General features: G+C 43.4%; 1 protein-coding gene across 1 annotated transcript; it reads right to left on the bottom strand.

The window, feature by feature from the left end:
* Positions 1-8,286: 8,286 nt before the first annotated feature.
* TMEM33 (transmembrane protein 33) lies at positions 8,287-18,899 on the bottom strand. The gene is made up of 8 exons (XM_068137615.1): positions 18,817-18,899; positions 18,643-18,707; positions 16,622-16,716; positions 15,754-15,941; positions 14,129-14,196; positions 13,268-13,401; positions 11,683-11,766; positions 8,287-10,041 (listed from the first exon to the last, which is right to left on the bottom strand). Exons 2-8 carry the CDS (start codon positions 18,697-18,699, stop codon positions 9,912-9,914), a joined length of 756 nt encoding a protein of 251 aa, XP_067993716.1. The 5' UTR covers positions 18,700-18,707; positions 18,817-18,899; the 3' UTR covers positions 8,287-9,911.
* Between the last annotated feature and the right edge of the window lie 2,122 nt (positions 18,900-21,021).

Genomic DNA, 21,021 nt, shown 5'->3' with positions numbered 1-21,021 from the left:
AGCCAGGCAGTAATTAGCATTGCCAACACAAGTTTTCCTAGAAGGTTGAAGATGGAGCTAAAACACTTGCATAAAATAATTACCACCCACTTTCCCAGTAGTCCAATCACAGCCACACCAAGTCGATCAGGACTGTTGCAACAGATGCTGCATCATTAAGTACCAGATGTACAGCGATGGAGTTAAGTACAGAATTGACTGCAAGTAGTTGTAGGAAAGGTGAGGGCAATTCACCAGTTTTACTTGGGTCTCACATGCAGCTGGTGTTTTGCTGGCTGCTTGTTATTTTGTCAAGAGACTTAACAGTAAAGGGAAGGAAAACATGTGAGGTTAACAGAGTCTCTTTTCTTTTCCCTACATAAAAATATTTGAAAGGCTACAGAAATTCTTGAAACATTTGTAATTCCTGAAGAGTCTCAGCTTGTCTTCCAAGAGTATAGCAAACTGCTGCATTGCAAGCTTACCATTTCCTATCCAAAAACAAATGGACTTACTAAACTATTTCATATTCCATTACCCAGCTGAATTAAGTCAGTTTGCTTTGTCTGGTAAATATGAAACAGGAAGGAGAATAATAAAGCTAGATACTATGGACATAGTGGTACACAGCACCAGAGTGGCAGTTCACCAGGACATAAGGGCTCTGTATGAAGTTTTCTATTGGTTAACACACAAACCTGGGGAAGGAGACAAAGAACAGGCAAAAGAGCACCAATAACAGCCTCTTCAGCATGGGACAGCTGAATACCAAAAGTAATTGACAATAAATTGCCATGCCTCATGGCAGGCAACAGCAGCATCACAAGATAAAACCCTCAAATCCTTATTCATGAGCATCATGACCATTACCAATCACTAGCAATGAATGGGGAAGCACCCTGAATTACAGGGAGCAGTTTATACATTTTAACACATCCCAACTTTATTATTCACAACTCTTTGCCCATGGCCAAAGGCTACTACATGTAGCCATGACAAATAAGTGAGGTGGTCTTTCTCATTCAGTATAATTGCAATTGCATCTAAGGTTTCATTTTGAATAATGGTTACTCAATATCTACTTTAAATCCTTATTAAAAGAAATCAATCTGGTCTAAGGAAAAAAAAAAACCAAACCCATTGCCATTCAAGCTCCTAAACTAAGGCCTGATTAAAAAAAGAGTATTTTTTTATATATGCCATGCTTGTTCAGTGGCTTCAGTGCCATCCAAGCCTCTGGCTAGGCAACAGAGGTTGTTCATGTATCTGTTGTGTGAAGATAGAATAGAATAAACCAGGTTGGAAGAGACCTTCAAGATCGAGTCCAACCTATCATCCAACATCACCTAATCAACTAAACCATGGCACCAAGCACCCCATCCAGTCTCTTCCTAAACAACTCCAATGATGGCAATTCCACTACCTCCCCAGGCAGCCCATTTCAATGGGCAATCGCTCCCTCTCCATGAAGAATTTCTTCCTAACATCCTGCCTAAACCTCCACTGGTGCAGCTTGAGACTGTGTCCTCTTGTTCTGGTGCTGGCTGCCTGGGAGAAGAGACCAACCTCTGCCTGTCTACAACCCCCCTTCAGGTAGTTGTAGACAGCAATAAGGTCACCCCTGAGTCTCCTCTTCTCCAGGCTAAGCAACCCTCAGCCTCTCCTCACAGGGCTGTGCTCCAGACCCCTCCCAACTTTGTTGCCCTTCTCGGGACAAATTCCAGCAACTCAACATCTTTCCTACACTGAGTAGCCCAGAACTGGACACAGGACTCAAGGTGTGGCCTAACCAGTGCTGAGTACAAGGCAGAATGACTTCCCTGCCCCTGCTGGCCACACTATTCTTGATGCAGGCCAGGATACCATCGGCCTTCTTGGCCACCTGGGCACACTACTGGCTCATGTTCAGCCTACTATCAACCAGCACCCCCAGGTCCCTTTCTGCCTGGCTGCTCTCCAGCCACTCTGACCCCAGCCTGTAGCTCTGCATGGGGTTGCTGTGGCCAAAGTGCAGCACCTGGCACAACTTAATGTAGTTTAAATTACTCTTTGGGATTCCAGCAACACCCTGCCTTGTGTGCCTTTCATAGAGCATAGCAAGGTTTTTCTAAGAGACTGTTTGGATTTTATACTTTTTATGATCCTACACACTTGTGTAGGATCAAGAAAACAGCAAGAAAATACCTACTGACAGTAAAAAAACAAAAGTGTTTGAATACATGAAGTGGCCAGAGATTCCAAATGGCTTTAAGTTTTCCAGGCAGAATATTTTAAAGTAACAGAAAAATATACAATGCTTCCTGGCAGGCAGGTGCATGAGGGAAATGATTCTTCCAAAGCACAAAAGGTGAATGTAGAGAAGCCTGCTCCACTGAGTCATGTAGGTCTACAAAGTTATTCCACAGTCACTGGGCCAAAGACCAACTTAAACTAGAAGCAAGTATCTTTGATTGCCAGCACATGGGTGTTTTTCATCAGTCACATCCAGTTCATTCACCTGTACACCAGTAGAGTCACCTTCACTGCCTTGAACTGAGTACAGCATTCAACCAGCCCTTTCAACCCCAGCAGCAGCCAGGCAGCTAGTGACCCTCTGCTGCTACTGGAGAAAAATAGATGAAAACTCTTAAAAAACAGTACTAGATATATCAGACACAAGGCACTGAAAGAATTGACCCCTCCCTGGAGGTGTTCAAGGCCAGGTTGGATGAGACCTGATGCAGGAAGCTTGTTCTGCATATTACTGCAGAGGATAAGAGCAGTTCATAGATTCATAGAATGGGTTAGGTTGGAATTGAATTTAAAGCTCATCTAGTTCCAACCCCCTTTACATGGACAGGGACACCTTCCACTAGACCAGGTTGCTCAAGGCCTCAATTCGTGAACCAACAAGGTTGTCTTGCAATGGTCTTGACAAACTACACCCAGCTCAAACTGTAACCAAAACCATACTCCAAGCATGACAGTCCGATAGTAAATTGATCCATGTCTTTGCATAGAGAATCACACACACATCAAGACATCAGGACATGCCACCAGAATGCCACTATAAAAATGCAGCAAAGCAACAGGGAACAAACAAAACCCCCAAACCAATCAATCATGAGGCCCAGTAGTAATTATAGACCATAGTAATTGTTTATTTCTCTAATTTTCCACTACAGTAGCTTCAAATATAATGGACAATCACACATAATTCCACTGCAGCTGTTTTCCACCTTAAATAATCCATGACCAGCCTGTCAGTTCTTGTACAGTGTGAAAGCACCTGGAAATGCTTACCAACAGTATTTTAATAGAGACTAAATGAGAAATAACTTAGCAAACTTCAGTACTGTCCAGAGGATACTGATGGCATGAAACCATGAATGGTGACTTGGGGGTTGTGAAAGCAACAGAGCACCCAGCAGGATTTCCATACTTCTCATCCAGAGCTGAACTCTTCTGCCTTCTTATTTTTGTCCCCATTCTTCTTCTTCCTCCTCCATTTCTGCTTTCGTGAAAACTCTAATTGACATTGTGGATAATCTAAGTCTGCACCTTTATAACTTCTGATTCTCAGCCCAATTTTCCTGTGAAGCCTCAAGCAAATGAGATTTGTATCCAATATATTCTTGCTCTTCACATTGGCAAAGGGTGAAAATTCACAGGAACACAGACAGCAAATGGAAAGGCCACAATCTGCCCTTTTCAAGGAAACCAGCTTCCTCACTCCAGGCAGGAATCTACAGACTCTGGCAACACTTCACTCATCTCATAGCAAGATATCATGGTCAGGCACATGGGAACTGGGATAAAGGGAGATGAACTCAAATTAACCATCTCTGCCTTCCAAGAGCAAAGCCTTTCACAGCTCCTTAGGATACAATCCACACTACTGCTTCTACAAAGTCACAGCTGTATGGTGCTATCCAGGTGTGGTAAAATGAAGGCCCTCTGGTAGGCACTGGGGTTTAAGCGAAGTCTCTGCCATCACAAATGAGCTAAGCCTAGCCCACAAGGCTAACACAGGGTCGCATTATTAACAACATTGGTTTACACTTTTGCTTACTAGTTGCAAACCAAATTATTATAGTAATATAATTTCCAAGTAATCAAGCACTAGCTGCAGTTCATTTTCAGTTCAGCCGTGGCACTTCTTTAGGCAGTGGGATGTAATCTTAGTCACACAGTAACCTATTTTAAGATGAAAGGGACGGGAGCCCTGCCAAAACACAGCTGTACAGCCAGCTTTCTGCACTGAAAATAAGGCAGAAAACTGAGCACATAGGTAATTTTATTTTTGTTTTATATCACAGAATGACTGAGTCTGCAATAAACCTCTGAGATCATCAAGTCCAGCCTATGACCTAACACCACCACATTAACTAGACCATGTCAACAGGTCTCGGTGCTACCTATGCAAGGCATAAAGCAGAACACCTCCAATGACTTAGAGGCAGGGATCATCTACTTTTAGTTTTGGTGTAGAGCCTAATCTTCCTTCACAGTATCACAGTATCATTCAGGGTTGGAAGGGACCACAAGGATCATCCAGTTCCCCCACACTAGATCAGCCTGGCCAGAGCCTCATCCAGCCTGCTCTTAAACACCTCCAGGGACGGGGCCTCGACCACCTCCCTGGACAACCCATTCCAGGGTTTCACCACTCTCATGGTGAAGAGCCTCCTCTAGAAAACTAAATGGCAAGCCACAGCAGCTCACTGCATCCTGCACCATTATAAATACACAAAATACAACAAAACATAGGAAACAAACCACTCACCCACCAACACGCACCTAGAACATTTAACACAGAAAGCTGTTGGTCAGTAACTTAAAACTTGAGAGACCTGAATTATACAGCACAGCATTAGTAACATTGTCAATCCAGAAAAGGGGAGGGGGGGGGAAACACCACAAATCCACAAACCTACACAATTTGATTCCAAAGAACATCAACAAAACCATAGCTGTTATCAATACAGAAAACAATTTAATTTGTTTCAAAGTAAACATTTGACATACAAAGCACATACAGTGGAAAAGGGTCACAATAAATTACAAATGGAGATACTTGCTCATTCACTGGAGCAAAGCCCTTGGTATTTCCAATTTCAGACCATCAGATTTATCATTCTTGCTGATTTAAGCACGGCACTAAACAAATATGGATCCCAGTGCTTTTCTTTCACAGGTACTGGCAGGGATAATTTACTGCAGTGATCCAATTTGAAAATCAGTAGGGACCAGCAAATGGCTGCATAAAAGAAAGAGCGAATGAGGTGCTTTTTCCTTAGTGTCAGCAGCCTGTGATGATTATGTTTATTAGATTTTCCTGAAAGGGCTTCACATTTTCTCAAATATGCAGGAGAACTGTATTTCCCCTCTGAGCCCTTACATTAGCATTTTGTGCCTCAGTCCTTGAATACAAGCAAAAGATGAATTTTTCCCAATTCATTTTAGAAGTTTGTGCCATCTGGATGGCACAGAACGAGGCAACGAAACTCCCTCACCTGCACAATGCCTGCTGTTGTCCCAGAGCAGGCTTCTGCAGGGAAGTTCAGAAGTAATGCTGACATTTCATGAAGGTGGTATTTCTGAATCCATATTTAGTATCATAGTATCAGTCAGGGTTGGAAGGGACCACAAGGATCATCTAGTTCCAACTCCCCTGCCATGGGCAGGGACACCCCACACTAGATCAGGCTGGCCAGAGCCTCATCCAGCCTGGGCTTAAACACCTCCAGGGATGGGGCCTCAACCACCTCTCTGGACAACCCATTCCAGGGCTTCACCACTCTCATGGGGAAGAACCTCCTCCTCACATCTAGCCTGAATCTCCCCACCTCCAGCTTCATTCCATTCCCCCTAGTCCTAATTTGAGATTAAATTCAATTGCATTACCCATACTGATAATGCCTCTTTAAAATAAAGGATTGCTCCAGGTTCTGGCCTTAAGAGGTGATTTTAAACCAGCAAGGTCTGACTCTTCCTGTGACTTTTAAGAAAACTATAGCACAAGAGAAGATACAGTTTGAAGTCACACTAACAATTTCAGTATGCATGTATAGTTTAGCCACAAATACTTGCACTGCAGCAATCAAATTCTAGACCATTACAACAGCCCAGCATAACACCTAGCATGGAAGTGCTTTTTCTGCTCTTTTTCTTCACCAGAGAGGTTAAGATAGCAGAGACCATCCCTCACCTCTGCACACAGAAGAGCTTTACAGGAACATGCTCAGTGGTCTTTGCTAATCTTACTCTGAGCACCATAAGGTGAAGTACTTTTCCCAAACTGTTCAAGCAGCAATTAGAATCATTTGAGGAAACAGGAGCAAGAAGTTGTATGTGGTATAGGAACAAACCACAGTTCCACCTGGATGCTTGCCCAACTCTTTAGTCTACTTCCTGCTCTGCCAGAGCTCTTACATTGCTTCAGGCCAAGTGATCTTCTCTTCCATGCCTCAGTTCCCATCTATAAAATAGGCAAGAGTCCTACTTCCTCAATTAACAAGACCTGAAAGTGTTGCAGTACCAGTGCCTACTGATAAAAATATCCAACACAGACTGTACAAAATAATGAGCTACATGATTTGTTTGGAGAGTATTGTCAGATACACAGTTAGCAGCTCAAAGATTGCTGCAATAAATAGTGGCTCATGATTATAATATATTAAAAAATCCTTAGAATGTGGAACAAAATATTAACAGGTATTGCTCCCCTTGAGCATTCAAAGACAGCAAAATATAAACTGACAGAATAAAGATAACAAAAGTAGGAAATCAAAGAGAATAAAGGAAAAGATGAATGAGTTTGTGTGCAAGAAATCCAAACTGCCAAGAGCAGCCCCAACAGACCCAGTGAATGCTGATGCTTGATTCATCTGCAGGTGAGAACATGCAAGTCTTAGGCTGGAGTGTCACACCTACAGCAAGCTTGTGCACAGCAAGGGGTAGGTCTACCCACACAATCTATGCAATGGTGTCTTAAGAAAACCAAGGCAATAAAAGCACTCAGCAGTATGATTTATAGTAGTGGAAGCCATTGCCATGTTAGACAACTTTTCCATTGCAAAATTTCTCTATTACCACAGACTTGTCACAGGCTCTGCATCATGGATAGCTGTTGACAGCACAACAGCAGGAACATATAGGTTTGTTTTTTCCCACATGACCTAACCAGCATTTCATGTGTTTACTTGTTAGTATAGAAATAGCCACAAACTCTGGTAAGGAAGCAGGCACAAGCACTGAACAATTTGGCCAGCATTGTGGAAGCTCAGTGCTATCGCTTAGGCAGCCTAAAGGGTCTAGTAAAAATCAGGTGAAGCAGAGTGAGGGTTTGTTGCCCTGTTTATTTTGGCTGGAAGCTATCCTTACTCCATTGTTCCATGTTTTCTTGGCAGATCAGAGCAGCTAAGTTATACCAAACCATGACTAAAAGCCAGGCCTTGTTTGTCAAGCACCTCCTTGCAAAGACAAGAATATACTACTAGCCAAACCAAATCAGATGCCATTTGAGAAACATCTTCCTTCTCTCAATCCATTTTTAAGACTCAACAAGCTCTACTTCAGGCACATATAAGCTCTACTCCATAGCACTGTCTTCCAACTCTCTATTCACAGAAATCTCCATCACTTACTCCCTTTAATCTTCCTTGTCCATTCATGGAGTTGGATCTCAAGACTTTGCATCCTTCAGTTACAGTTGCAATGCATCAAAAGTCTGAAGTATTTTCCAACCTTATTGATTCTATGAAATCCCACTTAAGACTTCTAATTTATTAACAGCATAGTATTAAATGAGCAGGAGACTGCTGCAGTCTTGGACCATAGGTTTCCTCAGATGTAGTATATTAATCTGCTTACAGTAATTCCAGAAGTATTTCTTTGCCTCCACTCCCAATATGGGGGAACCAACTTAAATGATCCAATTAATTACAGTGGTGCAAAGAGCTGAGCAAAGTCTGATGTCACCACTCAGGAAAAAAAAAGACACCATGTAACATGAAAGAGGGCCTAGAACAGTGCTGAAAATTTGAAGTGGTAAGAAGTCAGTCTAGGTTTCTGCTCTGAATCGATCCCATTGTTACAGTGCTTATTCTTGGGCTAAATTTTGAAGGGAAGGGTCTAAATTTTTGCCCTTGAGAAGGCAAAAAAATTCCTCATGAAAATAATTCAGAAGCACACAAGCCATGCTGTCCCAGTTCAGAAGCAGCAGTAGCAATATAAGAACATACACACAGGACAGCATTCTGCTCAACTTCCGGGTTCAAGCATCAGTACGCTGTGTCAGAAAATAAGCTTGGAGAGCCTGGCCAGTTACATTTAACACTCCTTTTATTGCAGTAGAAATTTTAGTTTTTATAAAATCCTCAAATTACAGGATATACATATAGTCAATCTTGTTGCAAGTCTTTAGCAGCTGTAGAGCATTACTGCATGCAGTTGCTTCTGCAGTGTGCAAGTGTTCTATAAATAGCTAAATCATGTTCAGAGAGCAAGACACGTAGTCAAAGAATAACATATTCAGTTACCAATTGGTTCATCAGTACCAAGAGGTTGAGCAAAAGAGAAAAACAAAGATAAAGGAAGTTTATAAATACATGGCTCTGATCTAACAAACTAATACAGCTGCAAATTCTGAACGATATCCACATCACAAAATAAAAAGAACTCAACAGTTACAGGAAAATACTTTGCTTCAAGATTGGGTTTGGAAGTGTTTCACAGAAGATTTCTCCAACCAAGGAAGAACAGTCAAGTGCAGTGCTAGAGAGGTTTTACAAGAGGCCAGTGAAACCCATTGAAGTCTAGGCATTTAGAATACCAACATGAATCACAGAAGATCAGGCAAATACTTTGCCTTGGATTTATGGAAGGAAATTGTGTTCACCCAGGTGAATATTCTTTTTCCATGACATACCTTTCAGCATAATCAGCACTCAATGCTATATTCACTGCTGTAGTCAGGGCACTGGCTTCAGATAAGTCATCAGATGAATTTACACCCCCAAAAAATCCTACACCCATTTGTTCCAGAAGCTGCCTAAACAGGTGCAATCCTTTATGCAAATTTTCCATCACAATTAGAGTCTCAGAAACTGGAAGAACAATTTATACAGAGCTAGCTACAGATTCAATTCCTAAGGAGCTGCCATGCTTGAGTTACTGCAGTCTCACATCTGTGCAGACACAAGAACAAACCTGCAATGATTCTGCAAGAGATGGCTCAAAGTTTAAACACAGCATCTTTGTCTGAGAAGCCTACAGGTCAGCAATTTGGCTTGGTAAAACATCTCATTAGGACAAGTTAACTGCACAGAGTTTTCCATGATCAGTCTAGAGATTACTTCCAATAGCATAAGCCATGTTACAAGGTAGAAACTTGGAAGAATTCTTTTGAAGTAGTAGTAATAAAAATAGCCTGCCCTTCAGGAAAAGGGTTAACTGTGTCAGCTTGACTGAATTTAACAAGAGAGATCAAATTCTAAGTGGGCCATATTATTACATTGATACATGTAGTAAGCAGAATACTGTGCAATGTGTACTGCATAGGCATGTGTACCAAATGCTATCCACTGCAGACATCCTACAGCAGCTATAGTTCCAGCTAACATAAACCTACTGATACAGACTCCTTGAAAGTTTTAATCAAGCTCAAACAATCCTTGAAGCCTAACAAAACCAAAACTCTGTATAAGTGGGTAAGTTTTGAATCAGATGCAGTTAAATTTTTTCCCCCACCAATTAGCAATACAGCACAATAATTTTAAGTTTCCATGACTTGCTTTTGATATGCTAAATTTCATAGTATCTCCAAGAAAAGCATACACACGTTTTTATACAGCCTGGAGAGAGATCAGTGTAAAACCAGGAATTCTTAGTCAGCAGCAGAAGTGCCAGCTGCTCATAATGTTCACAAAACACAAGTGCCTGAAATTTGGCTATGCAACAGTTGGTGCCAATCTGCTTATAAAGGAAATGCTGCTGAGGCATAGTCTTCTTACAAAAACAGGGCAGGAGGGCTTCATTATTAAGTGTTCAACAACAATCCTCAGCTCAGTGAAGAGAGTCCTGAAAAAAAACAACCACCAAACAACATCAGATTTAAACAGTTTTAGAATGTTACAGCAATTACCAGAACTAAGTATTGCTTAAATCTTTTTCATTCACTTTTTTTCAGCAGCCCCCCACACACACACTCTACAGAGGTAGCAACTTAGTCATTGGAATGGGCTGCCCGGGGAGGTGGTGAAGTCACCATCCCTGGAGGTGTTCAAGAGGGGACTGGATGTGGCACTTGGTGCCATGGTCTAGTCATGGGTCTGTGGTGATAGGTTGGACTCTGTGATCCTTGAGGTCTCTTCCTACCTTGGCTATACTGTGATACTGTAACTTCCTTAGATCACATTGGTGCTGCACTCTTGCAAGAGCTTTAAAATTCCTGTCCCTCAACCCTTAACATAATTGACTTTAGTTCAGCAGCTCCCAGCTGAGGACGGAGATAAGAACAGCAGAAGAATTCCACCTTCAAGCAGAAAAGGCCAATAAAACCCAACCAAACAAAACCCCCCACAGCCACTATAAAAAACAAAAAGTAATGCTTTATCAGAAATCATGTGATGAATTGGGAGGCAACTGTGTGTTTGCACTGCTTCTTGCCAGAATGCAAGAACTCTGCACTCTAGAAGCAACTGTTAGACGATAGACGTGAACAATACAACCCCACACCACCAGCTTCCCTTAAAACTATGTGAATGCCAGCAGAAAAATCATGGATAAACCAGTTCTCTTGAAAGTTAGCTTTAGTATTGCACAACAAAACTGTTTTTAGATACCAAAGTAGTAAAGCCCCTTCATAGATTCTTTTTTTTCCTGGTGGTTAAATAAATAATAGTAATTTTTTTAAAGCCACAATGCACATAGCATATATTGGGGTTTTTTTTCCTCCTAAGATGGAACAATTCATTTCTTACAAAATAGCTGGGGAAAGGAGAGGATTAAGTTTGATCCTCTGACCTGTCCTTGCATACCATGGCAGCCAAAGCCACTTGCTTGGTACATTAGCAAATCATTTTCTAATCAAGAAGTGATGAGACTGGAACGTGCGCTCACAAAATCTCACACGGTACAAATACTTGTCATGAGGGAAAAAATAAGTATCTGAGAAACCACTGAACTGAGCAAATCCTCATATTTGTGCTTTAAAAAGTCCAATCCAATAGGATTGGTTGGGTCAACTTCCAAACAAAGTCAGTAAGGCTCTAATTCAATTGTAATTAACCTGACTTAGGAATTTAACTAAAGGAAATAACAAACATCCTTAAGGTCATCCACAGGTCTAATTTTTTTCCTGCCAACATTACACAAGTTCCTAAGTGCCTGTTCATGTTAAGATTTAGCCTCAGGTAGGCTTGCAATCTAAAAATAAGGCTATCTTCCTGTTGCAAAACAAACACAGACTTTCCCAAAGCAGAGTTTTAATTACAGAAGCGTGTTCTGAAAGCTTAGAGCACGTTACGGAGAAGCTCTGTTAGATGAAAGAGCTGTAACCTTGAACTGGCAGCTCCTTCTTTAAACATCCAGATGTATTCCACATTCTCTAGCTACCATTTGCAGATTTAGTATTATGAGTTACACATGCATTTTAGACTGAAAAACCTTGAGTGCCTGAACACTCTGCAGCTGAACTTTCAAGATCAACGTAGTGCTTACCGACAGTACGGATTTCGCCGAGAGGAGTAGCGTAACGTGAGAAATCTGTAGTAAATGAATGGCTGCAGCAGACTCCCTTGGCCACTGCAAGAGAGCAGAGTAGTAGAGCTTAATAATGACAAAACAAACAAACATACATAAATAAAACAAAATCATTAGGGCTTTTCCCAATAAAAGCCAACTATTTGGGCTCAAAAAACGCTAGAGTGGGGTCACATTGGTTCAGACCATCTAGACCTGAGGGAAAGAAATGCATAACCACACATGTACAAAAGCAAAGACATTAGAATAGAACTGCTCAATGAAGCAGTTAAGTGCTGCTCTTGCATTGATTTTGTATCTGTGAAGTGTTTTCCTTTTTATACAGCCTCACTGCTGTGATTCTTTGTCCACCATCAGAAGTGATCGCAGAATGTTCAGTGTTGAAAGGGACTTCCAGAGATCAAGTTCATCCTCCTGCCAAAGCAGGATCACCCAGGAAGGCATACAGGTGAGTTTTGATAGTCTCCAGAGCTGGTGGACACCTGTCCAGTATTAAGAAAAGGCCTGCTGGCCAAGCACAGAAATTGGTTGACAATGCAGCTCTAATCATAGTGCTTTGAATATCTGGAGCACATTCCTAGTATCTATTGCAAAACACACTGAGACTATTGCAGATGCATTGAGATATTAATACCAAGCTGCTATCTGTTTCAACTACACTGAAATCAGGTTTTGATCCTTAACAAAGCTGCTGTTTCACAAGAGAGGGCTGTAAAACAGTAAAAGGGTAGCATACAAACCCCACACAGCAAAGCACAGAAATGCTGCGAGTTTAATGACAAAAGATTCTGCATGCAGCACAATCTTAGTTCTGTTTTGAACATGACAGTTCCAACAACCAGAGCTTGTTCAAGTAGGAGCAGTTTTAAATGAAGTGGAATCCTTCAAGAAGGCCACTCAAGACAAATGCTCTCACTTGCATACAACAAAAGGAGTAATTCCCTCCTCAAACTGACCCAAGCTTCAGTGACTGACAGGTTATGTGCCTATGTGACTTCAGTAGGATTCCAACATGCATATGCTCAAGATCCCCAAAATTAACTCAACAGGCTGCACAGCAGACAAAATTAAACAGAATAAAGGAGAAAATAAGGGTCACTGGTCTGAAGTAACACATGGCATAACCTACTCCTCCTTCCACACTCCTAGCAAAATGCAATTTCATGCCACTTAAATTTCTGGAATCTAATAGTGAAAAATAAGAGTTGACTTTCAATGAAGCTGCAGATCTTAATATTCTGCTACTCACTAAAATCAAACTTGTAGGAGAATGCAAGTTACAGGCCTGTTGAATCTGACCCAGCAACATCAGCCACGCTGTGAAGGGAAGGGGTTTTGGTGCTCAGTCTTATTGCAGTGAATGCTTTTTGATTTCATGACACCAACTTAACTCTCAGAACAAAATAAATGTACCTCCAAGCACAAGCCTCAGTCAGCCAGAACCACATAGATAAGAGATCCATGACCCGCAGAGAACTCAATTGCAAAAAGCAATCTTGTGCAGAAAATACCGAATTCTGAAAGTATTTATGGTAATTCTTACCTGAAGAGCATAAAAACTGTAGCTGGCATCAGGAAGATTTCATTGCAAGCAATGAATTTTAGAATATTCTGTTGATTAGCACTCAGTTTGTCCAAAAGATTTCTCAGGAAGGGCAGACTGTTTGAACCTCGTGCCTTTAAAGAAGGGTATCAGAAAACACACACGTTACACCTACCTTCTCTAGCACAAAGAGATCTAAATACTAACAATTCCCATTTATGACTCATGTCAGCACTTTAAGACTAGAGCCTTTAAAGGTATTTAGATCAATATCCCAAAGAAAACTACCAGAAGCTTTGAACTCTCTGTAATTAGAGTCCCATTAAAAACATGAGGCACTGCAATTCCCTCACCCACCCATTTGAGATCTAAGTGCATAGAGATGGCCACCAGCCTTATTCTGTCTACTGGGAGAAAGTACCTATGGCAGCAAGACAGCCCAGTTAGGAACACCAAAGGCTGGAGTTACATTAAGCTGCACAAGGCTTGCTAGCCTTACTCTGCAGTTTGTTCTGTTAGGCTTCTACTGAAATAGAACATTAAAGTTCATCAGCTGTGGTTTAGCTTGAAAAGACAAGTCTTGAGTTTCAACTTAACTGTTACACAGCTTTGCTTCCTTCAAAGAACAGTGTTTGAAGAATAACAGTAAATGTCAACTCCAACACATCCAATCATAACAGCAGGGGGGTCCAAGCCCCACAAAAAGACTTCTCAGATCCTGCATGCTGAGATCCCACACTGCAGTTTCACCCTAGGTCTTCTAAGCTTAGCCAACGGAAACCACAGCTGCAACACAAACCTGCTGATAAACCCCACGAATACCAACAGTATTAATTGTATCATACATCTCATCATACTTACCTCAAGAACCTTCTTTGTGTATGTGGTAGCATGAAGCAAAGAGAACAGCAGAACTGGAAAGATACTCACTGAAGCAAGCGATAAGGAGAATTAGAGGCTGCATGAGTGCTTCCGATCATGGTGTTATGATAACACACAAGTCATAGCTTGATGGCTTTTTGTAAGAGATGGGTTGGAATGACCTATGCTGGATTAAGAGATGTGTATGGCTAACATCTACATTTACACTTCTTCCCTTTGCTAGGCATTTTTAATTAACTTTGAAATGTGTATGCAGGTAGGCAAAGGTACAACATACACCTTTACACACCACTGCACAGCCACTGAGATGCATGAAGGCCCAACTGAGTTTACTACTTAGAGCTATCAAAATACATGTAGTAATATTGTTTTTTTTCTATTTAATTAAGAGATGCTGGAAAATACATTTCTTGACCAAAGGACATGCAGCTGCCAGCCACTCAGATTTTAGAGAGCAAGAACACAGACATTCCTCTGCCAGAGAGGCTTTAAGAGCAGAACAGTAAGCAGGTACAAAGTGGCACGAAGAAAAGTCAGTTCTTGCATATCATCTTGGACAAGCCACAGGTGTCATAGTAGTATCATAGTATCAGTCAGGGTTGGAAGGGACCACAAGGATCATCCAGTTCCAACCCCCCTGCCATGGGCAGGGACACCCCACACTAGATCAGGCTGGACAGAGCCTCATCCAGCCTGGGCTTAAACACCTCCAGGGATGGGGCCTCAACCACCTCCCTGGACAACCCATTCCAGGGCTTCACCACTCTCATGGGGAAGAACCTCTTCCTCACATCCAGCCTGAATCTCCCCACCTCCAGCTTCATTCCATTCCCCCTAGTCCTATCACTACCTGAGATCCTGAGAAGTCCTTCCCCAGCCTTCCTGTAGGCCCCCTTCAGATACTGGAAGGCCACAATTAGGTCACCTCAGAGCCTTCTCTTCTCCAGACTGAACAGCCCCAACTCCTTCAGTCTGTCCTCATAGGAGAGGTGCTCTGCTCATCCTCGTGGCCCTTCTCTGGACACGTTCCAGCACCTCCAGATCCCTCTTGTAATAGGGGCTCCAGAACTGGAGGCAGTACTCCAGGTGGGGTCTCACCAGAGCTGCGTAGAGGGGGAGGATCACCTCCCTTGACCTGCTGGCCACACTTCTGATGCAGCCCAGGATCTGATTGGCTTTGTGGGCTGCAAGTGCACACTGAGAGCTTTTTTGCAGACTTGATTTGTTCAATAACTTTCCTGAAATAAGTTATCCTACATGCAATCTGGCCTGCTTACAGTGAGGAGTCACATACAAACCCTGTAGTGGTAATAAATCAAAGTTACCAGCTTCTAAAAGTTGAGGTGGGTCATAAAGCCCACCAAGCTTCACTCTTGGAAAAGGAAAATCTAAGCAGCCAAAGACTGCAGCACACTAGTTCCAGAGGTGATTCACCTAAACATGGGTCAATCAACATAAGCCTCCCCTATTTTACATAAAGTATGCTCTACAAATAGCAAACATTCCAGTTTAAACTCGTCTTTCAAACCATGGCCCAGGCGATGAAAGGAATCAAGTCTTTCAGACATTTAAAACCATTCCAGGATGACACAAGTAAAGGATACTTGTAACTGGGTAGGAATTCACAAAGATAAGAGAGTATAGCAGGTAGTGGCAGCTGTCCTCAAGCAAAGCCTGGGCCAGGAACGCCCTGCTAAGCTGAAAGTGTGGTAGCCTTTGGTGTAGTCGGAGGGCACTAGTTAGAGCATTTGCCAGCAAGGCACGCTGATAAAAGCTCGCTGCTTCATGCAACCTGCAAATCAGCAGAGGAGATGTTACCATATGAACCAAGCCCCTGCTCAGATGTCTTCCACCCTTGAGGATTGCATCACAAATCACACAACGCCTGAAGTATTTCTCTTATGGCACATAAGCATAAGCCAAACACAACTCAAAACCTGGCAAAACTGACTTACTGCAGCTGCATCAACTCAACATATGACTCCATAATTAATCATAAAAACATGCATGTGCCTCTACTTTACAGTTGTTCATTTTTCAGACACATACAGAAGGGTTTTAAACCAATCTGAAACCTGCAAGTGCTCTGACAAAAGGCATCCAAGTAAACTGAGTAACAGAAGTTTACCTTTAATCTAAAAGGGTTTTTAGCCAATCTGAAACCTGTAAGTGTTCTGACAAAAGTCATCCAAGTAAACTGAGTAACAGAAGTTTACCCTGAATCTGAAAGGGTTTTTAGCCAATCAGAAACCTCTAAGTGTTCTGACAAAAGGCATCCAAGTAAACTGAGTAACAGAAGTTTACCCTCAATCTAAAAGGGTTTTTAGCCAATCCAAAGCCTGTAACTGTTCTGACATAAAAGCATCCAAGTAAACTGAACAACAGAACCTGACATGAAAAACAACTCTGTGAAAAGGGAGCACAATTACTTTGTAAATGTTTAATGCCATTTTACAGTATCACAATACATACCCTAGAAGAGGCAGGACAAATAAAGCTGAGCAGTAAACTGTGAACAAGCGGGAAATCCACATTGCTGTATCCAACTTGTTAGCCATCAGGAATTGCTACATTAGAGGAAGAAAAGAAAAAGAAAACCCAACCCCCCACAGAAGTTGGTATCTTGATATTTGCATACAATGAACATTTCTTCCCTCCCACATTAAATTGCAAGTCTTTCCACCAGCCTTGAAGAGAAGCAAATTATAGCTTGAAGTGAAGAGTAGCTTTTTGTTCTGTAGTACCTGACTCATAACATGTTACCAACCAGGTCAAAAATAGCTAAGCTTCCTCAGTACCAAATAGATCCTTTGTATACTACAACCAAACACAGTGATAACATCTATACAGGTAGTATTTCTATGCAAACCAACATCACTGTACAGCCAGCTTCAAAAACATTATCATGCAAGGTCTTTAGACCTGATTTCATAGTTTCATAGTTTCATTCACGGTTGGAAGGGACCACAAGGATCATCGAGTTCCAACCCCCCTGCCATGGGCAGGGACACCCCACACTACATCAGGCTGGACAGAGCCTCATCCAGCCTGGGCTTAAACACCTCCAGGGACAGGGCCTCGACCACCTCCCTGGACAACCCATTCCAGGGTTTCACCACTCTCATGGTGAAGAACCTCCTCCTCACATCCAGCCTGAATCTCCCCACCTATAGCTTCATTCCATTCCCCCTTATCCTATCACTACCTGAGATCCTGAGAAGTCCTTCCCCAGCCTTCCTGTAGGCCCCCTTCAGATACTGGAAGGCCACAATTAGGTCACCTCGGAGCCTTCTCTTCTGCAGACTGAACAGCCCCAACTCCTTCAGTCTGTCCTCATAGGAGAGGTGCACCTACTGCTTCCAAGGTTTCTTTCAGATAACACTGCACACACCTGGAGCTAAATCTCTACAATTTTTACTGAGGAAAGAAAAAAAAAAACAACCAACTAACCAACCAAGTGGTCAGGTAAAGCTAGCATAATATCTGAAAGAAAGCAGCATCATTTTGGCCTGTATATTCTTGGCCTCAAAAAAAGGCAAGAATCTTTTAATGGTAATCTAGCACCTCTCCTGTTGAGCTGTCCTTAACTACAGCTTTCTCCACTCCTGATATTGGCTCTACTGAAACACAGTGTGTTTTGTCTGCCAGGTGCCTAAGAGTCAAAACATCAGCTTTCTTTCCTAGACTTGTTGAATGGTTTGGAAGATTCCTGAAACATTATCTAGTTCTATCCTCCCTGCTATGGGCAGACACCTCCTACTAGACCAGGTTGTTCAAGGCCTCATCCAGCCTTGCTTTGAACATTTCCAGGGTTAGGACCTTCCACAATTTCTCTGTGAAGCCTCTTCCAGTGCCTCATCACACTCATAATGAAGCATTTCTTCCCAAGAACTAATCTAAATCTAGCTTCTTCCAGTTTGAAGCCATTATCCTTCATCCTTTGTAAAGAGTCCCTCTCCAGTTCTCCTGTAGCCCTCTTTAAATACTGCAAAGCTGCTAGAAGGTCTACCCAGAGCCTTCTCTTCATCTGAAAGAGATCAAAAAAATGTTCCCAAATTTGAACCAGTCTTTCAAGACTGCTCTTTTCCTTTAAGGTTTGGGGCTGTTTTCATGACCACGATCAGAAATTATCCTAGCTAACCTACAAACATCTTCCTATCTTTCACATCCATTCATACTGTCTTACTCGCACAATATAACTACACACAGGGTTAATACTGCACAGAATTAGTTTTAATGAAAGCATTTTCAAGAACGACACGGCAGCAACAGCACATTTTCAAGTGGAAGAGTGGCTTCCCCCCGCCCGCACCCGAGCTGGCAGGCGGCCATGCTGCCATTCCAACAAGACCCCCACACACCAACAGCACAAGGGGCGCCCACGCTGCTAGAGAAGCCCCGTGGCCGTCCCGGAACCCTCACGCCCACCCCGCAAGAGTCGAGCCAGCACCGCGGCCCGCACGCCCCCAGCCCCACGGCCGAGCACTACTTACGACGGCTCCGCCGCCGGCCCCGCCTTGCATAGGCCCATTCTGTGAGGAGTCCGCCATGGCCGCACCTGCGGGGAGAACAGCGCCTCAGCTGGGGTTGGAACAGAGGAGACCGCGGCGAGCTACCGCCACCTCCGCAGCTCAAAGTCCGAGCCCGCCCGGCCGGCCGCAACCTACCGCAAAACCCACAGCCAGCAACGACCCACGCACCGCCGCCGCACGCTCTCGGATGCGACCCGACGTCACTTCCGGCGAGCCGCGGGGCCTGCCGGGTAATGTAGGCCCTGTGATGTCACGCTTCCGCCCGCGCCTGGTGACGTCAGAGGGCCATGTGGGTCCCGCAACGCCTGGCCGAGCGACTCTGTAAGAGGAGGATGAGGAGGCGGCGGCGGCGTGGCCCTTCCTCCTCGGCAGCAGCCCCTCCTCTGCGGCAAGGCTCTCGGCTGGCCGCTGGCGCCCTGCTGCCTGCAGCAGGCTCAAGCTCTGCTGAGCAGCTCTCCCTGTAGGGTCTGTATAGGAAGACTTCAGTGTTGTGACAGTTAACAGCAACGGTATTAATGTTCGGTTCAGCCCCGGTCTGGGCACTGTTTGCTCGCTGAGGGCTAAACAGGACAAGAGGATACAGTCTCAAGCTGCACTAGGGGAGGTTTGGGCTGGATGTTAGAAATAAATTCTTCCCAAAAAGAGAGATTGGCCATTGGAATGTGCTGCCCAGGGAGGTGGTGGAGTCACCATCACTGGAGGTGTTTAGGAAGAGACTGGGTGAGGCACTTGGTGCCATGGCTTAGTTGATTAGATGATGTTGGGTAGTAGGTTGGACTTGATGATCTCGAAGGTCTTTTCCAACCTGGTTAATTTTGTATTCTGTGAAGAGTCTTTCCAGAGCTATTTAGCAAGGCAACAAACGTACTCTGTGTCAGCAACGTAAATAACAATCATCTGATCGCAGCTCCCAGACATGCTGCTCTCCAGTTACCTGATACTGTGGTAGCACAATGTTGTCACACAAAAATGATGCAATGTGCCACTGAAATCTGCCACCTCAGGCTGTGTCTATGTGTTTTGGTGTTACTGCTCCCCTGGAATAAAATGAGTCTCTTCAAAGCTGTGCATAGCCAAGCATTCATACTGTGAGTGGTATTACATTAAAAGGAAGCAGCTTTACAATAGTTTCTGAACTCTTGGATCAATAATCATTAAACCCTAAAGCCTAAGGAGCTTTAAGCAAGCACAGGTGCATCAGCAATGTTGACAGGAGGGCCAAGCTGGATAGCACTAACCAGAAGCCTCCTGTTCATAACATGCAGAGAAGACTGAGAGGGAATTTAATCAATGTTTATAAATATCTGAGGGCTGGGGGTCAAGAGGGAGGGGACAGGCTCTGCTCATTTGCACCTCGTGGCAGGACAAGGGGCAATGGGTATAAACTACAGCACAGGAGGTTCCACCTCAACATGAGGAGGAACTTCTTCACTGTGAAGGTCATGGAGCACTGGAGCAGTCACCCCAGAGTTGTGGAGTCTCCTTCTCTGGAGACCTTCAAGAGCGATCTGGATGCGTTCCTGTGTGACCTGTGCTAGATTTTATGGTCCTGCTCTGTCAGGGGGTTTGGACTCTATGATCTCCAGAGGTCCCTTCCAACCCCTAACATCCTGTGACCTTGTGGACATGTCACATATGCTATTTGCAAGGTTTGGGAAAAGGTTCATTCTCCATTAATCTGGTTAATCCTCCATTAATCTGACTCTTGTCATAATATTGTCTTTCTTTGTTTGTTTGTTTGAATTCTGTGTGCTATGCAAGCATGTTGCTGTTCTCACCTGGAAGTCTGTAAATCTAGTATAATATGGCTGAAGTCATGTCAACGTGAAAGAAACAAAGTGAGGGCCTCAAGACCCACACCTTTTGACTCCTGTAGCCTCGTGTGGTTTGTAGCCTGGGTTTCTCTCAAGGATGTGCAGCAGGTTCCCCCTTCTGGCAGCATGGGTTCCAGGACAGCTAGCCATCTGCTCCAGTTTATGATCATTCCCAGATGCTTTCAATTACATTTTAGCAGAGCAAAAACAAACAAACAAACAAAAACCCCCACCAAAACACAAACCCAAAACGAAACACCCCAACAACAACACTTTTTTTTTTGGTAACAAAATCAAATATGTGACCATACTTTTGTTAGAATCAACATCTATTATCATCCTCTTCTCTGACTTCATAGTATCATAGTATCATAGTATCAGTCAGGGTTGGAAGGGACCACAAGGATCATCTAGTTCCAACCCCCCTGCCATGGGCAGGGACACCCCACACTAGATCAGCCTGGACAGAGCCTCAGCCAGCCTGGGCTTAAACACCTCCAGGGACGGGGCCTCAACCACCTCCCTG

This window comes from Melanerpes formicivorus, unplaced genomic scaffold (genome assembly GCF_026170545.1).
Source record: "Melanerpes formicivorus ecotype bairdi unplaced genomic scaffold, bMelFor1.0.p_v2 SCAF_4, whole genome shotgun sequence".
Lineage (NCBI taxonomy): Eukaryota > Metazoa > Chordata > Aves > Piciformes > Picidae > Melanerpes > Melanerpes formicivorus.
The sequence above is the reverse complement of the archived record's forward strand: the minus strand, read 5'-3'. Positions and strand labels throughout refer to the sequence as shown.